A 2,235-nucleotide genomic window follows, 5' to 3' on the forward strand; every position below is an offset into this window, starting at 1 on the left:
ATTTGAATACATTAAAGTTAAAATTATAGTCATAGATAAAAATAGTTTTTTTTTTCTTTTCTTTTGCAAGAAGTTAAGGTAGAATTGACCGAAATTAAGCTTGCATAGCTTGAAAAAATTGATAAAAATTTAAATAAAATTAAGAATTAATTTTAATCACATATTTTTTAAAATTCACGACTTTTATCAAAATATAGTAAAATTTTGATTTTTAACTCCACTAAATTAAGATGGAAGATTTAATTGTATATACCTAGGTTGATGTTTCAAAATTGCTTTGAGATCATCACTCTTGTTTAGATGATTAAACTATGTTGAATCTACCAACCCATTACACGAACAAAATTCCCGCTATGGGAAAAAGCAAGATGTTGGCTAAAGATAATATGATACTCAATTCATGTCGTGTTTGTTTCATTTGGAAAGATGACAAATTTTTTGATAAAAAAGATTCTATTTTTCTTGTTCTTCTGTATAATAATAACTTACAAAGAGAATCAAGTAGAATTGACTTTAGTGAGACCTTGCCTTGATTCCTCTCCCATTCTAAAAGAGCAAGAGCAACTGTTGAATTACAAGACAGACTCAATTATAGCATCAATTATTGAAAATCCAGTTGAAACATTCCTGAAATACCAAGCAAAAGAACTGATGAAACAAACTTCCAATATACCTACCTCTCAAAATTGAATTCCTCTACATATTTCCCTTTATATATATGTGTGTGTGTGTACTTTTAACCTCCTTCAATAAATATCCCAACAGGAACACATGAAAAGCAGCTCTACATCTTACACATCAAAACTATAAATATAGAAGCAATCCTAATAAGGCCTCGTATAAAATCATCTTCATCCTGACACACCACTCGAAAATGAAGAACATCTAGCTACCCACATGATACAACAAAACACTTCACAAACATCTTGTCAACTCACAAATGCAAATACTGCACCAATGATAGTTTGCTAATCCAAAGAATGTTTATACATGAAGTTGACAAACATACAAACGAAAAGCAAAAACATGCGTAGTTGTTTGAGAATTTAAAATATGTATTTTGAATCTCTTTTGCATGTTTATGTCCACAGTTCTGTAAACCTGACTTGTAACAACTCTATTTATCATATTAGATATCGCTTGTTATACATATAAATATGTTAAAACCAATGTATCCATATATGACGTGTAACACCTCTGCTTTTGCTTCATATTAATACCAAATTTTATATAATTCAATGTAGTTTTCATTCAAAATATGTTTCATTTTTCACTAAAATCCTGCGTAACCAAAATATTTATTTATCCAAAATTAGATCCATCTGCTAGATTCACTCCTTACCCCTCTCTCCGGCAGTACGCAGTTACTGTGTCGTTTGACTTCATTCTTCTTTCTTCATCCTTTTTTCTGGTTTTTTGGCGTCGCCCAACAAAACACCCTCAATCAATAACAAATTCAATACTAAAAAACACAATTTGATTTCAATTCATTCAATAATGGCGGCGTCAAGGCTACCTGATGCGGATCTTGAGGGCATTGAAGGCGTTCGAATGACGTGGAACAACTGGCCACGGACCAAGGTGGAGGCATCCAAGTGCGTGATCCCAATTGCTGCATCGATCCAGCCGATCCATCCCCATGTCGACCTCCAAGTCCTCCCGTATCCTCCGCTGCGCTGCAAGACGTGCTCCGCCATCCTCAGTCCATATTGCCGCGTTGATTTCACTGCCCTTATATGGATGTGCCCTTTTTGCTATCAGCGCAACCATTTTCCGCAGCATTATCAATCCATTTCACAGACCAATTTACCTGCGGAATTGTACCCTAATTTCCCTTCAATTGAATACACCATTCCCAGTTATCCCCAAAACCCACAGAATTTTAACACGTCGACGACAGTCTGTCCCATTTATCTGTTTGTTTTCGATACATGTTTGCTCGAGGAGGAGCTGGATTTTGCAAAATCTGCCTTGAAGCGTGCGATTGGAATGCTGCCGGACAATGCAATGGTTGGGTTTGTTTCATATGGTACGCAGGTACAGGTGCACGAGCTGGGGTTTTCAGAGATGTCCAAGGTTTATGTGTTTAGGGGATCGAAAGAGTTGTCTAAAGATCCGGTCTTGGAGCGGTTGGGCCTAGGGGCGGCCGGTAGACGAGTTGGGCCTGGTATTCAGAAGGGTGGTGACGGCCTAAATCCTCTGGGCGGGGTTCCTAATTCCGGGATTAACCGGTTT

The 2,235-nt window shown here is 36.8% G+C and overlaps 1 protein-coding gene across 1 annotated transcript in view; it reads left to right on the plus strand.

Annotated features, from left to right (window-relative positions):
- The first annotated feature begins 1,260 nt into the window (after nt 1–1,260).
- The window catches only part of LOC111397755 (protein transport protein SEC23-like), an 8,668-nt gene continuing 7,693 nt past the window's right edge, over nt 1,261–2,235 (plus strand). The window contains exon 1 of the mRNA XM_023024740.1: nt 1,261–2,231. Within this exon, the coding sequence (XP_022880508.1) occupies nt 1,498–2,231 (734 nt within the window). The 5' untranslated portion in view covers nt 1,261–1,497. The remainder of the gene's footprint in view (nt 2,232–2,235) is intronic.

Source organism: Olea europaea, chromosome 7 (assembly GCF_002742605.1).
Source record: "Olea europaea var. sylvestris chromosome 7, O_europaea_v1, whole genome shotgun sequence".
Taxonomy (NCBI): domain Eukaryota; kingdom Viridiplantae; phylum Streptophyta; class Magnoliopsida; order Lamiales; family Oleaceae; genus Olea; species Olea europaea.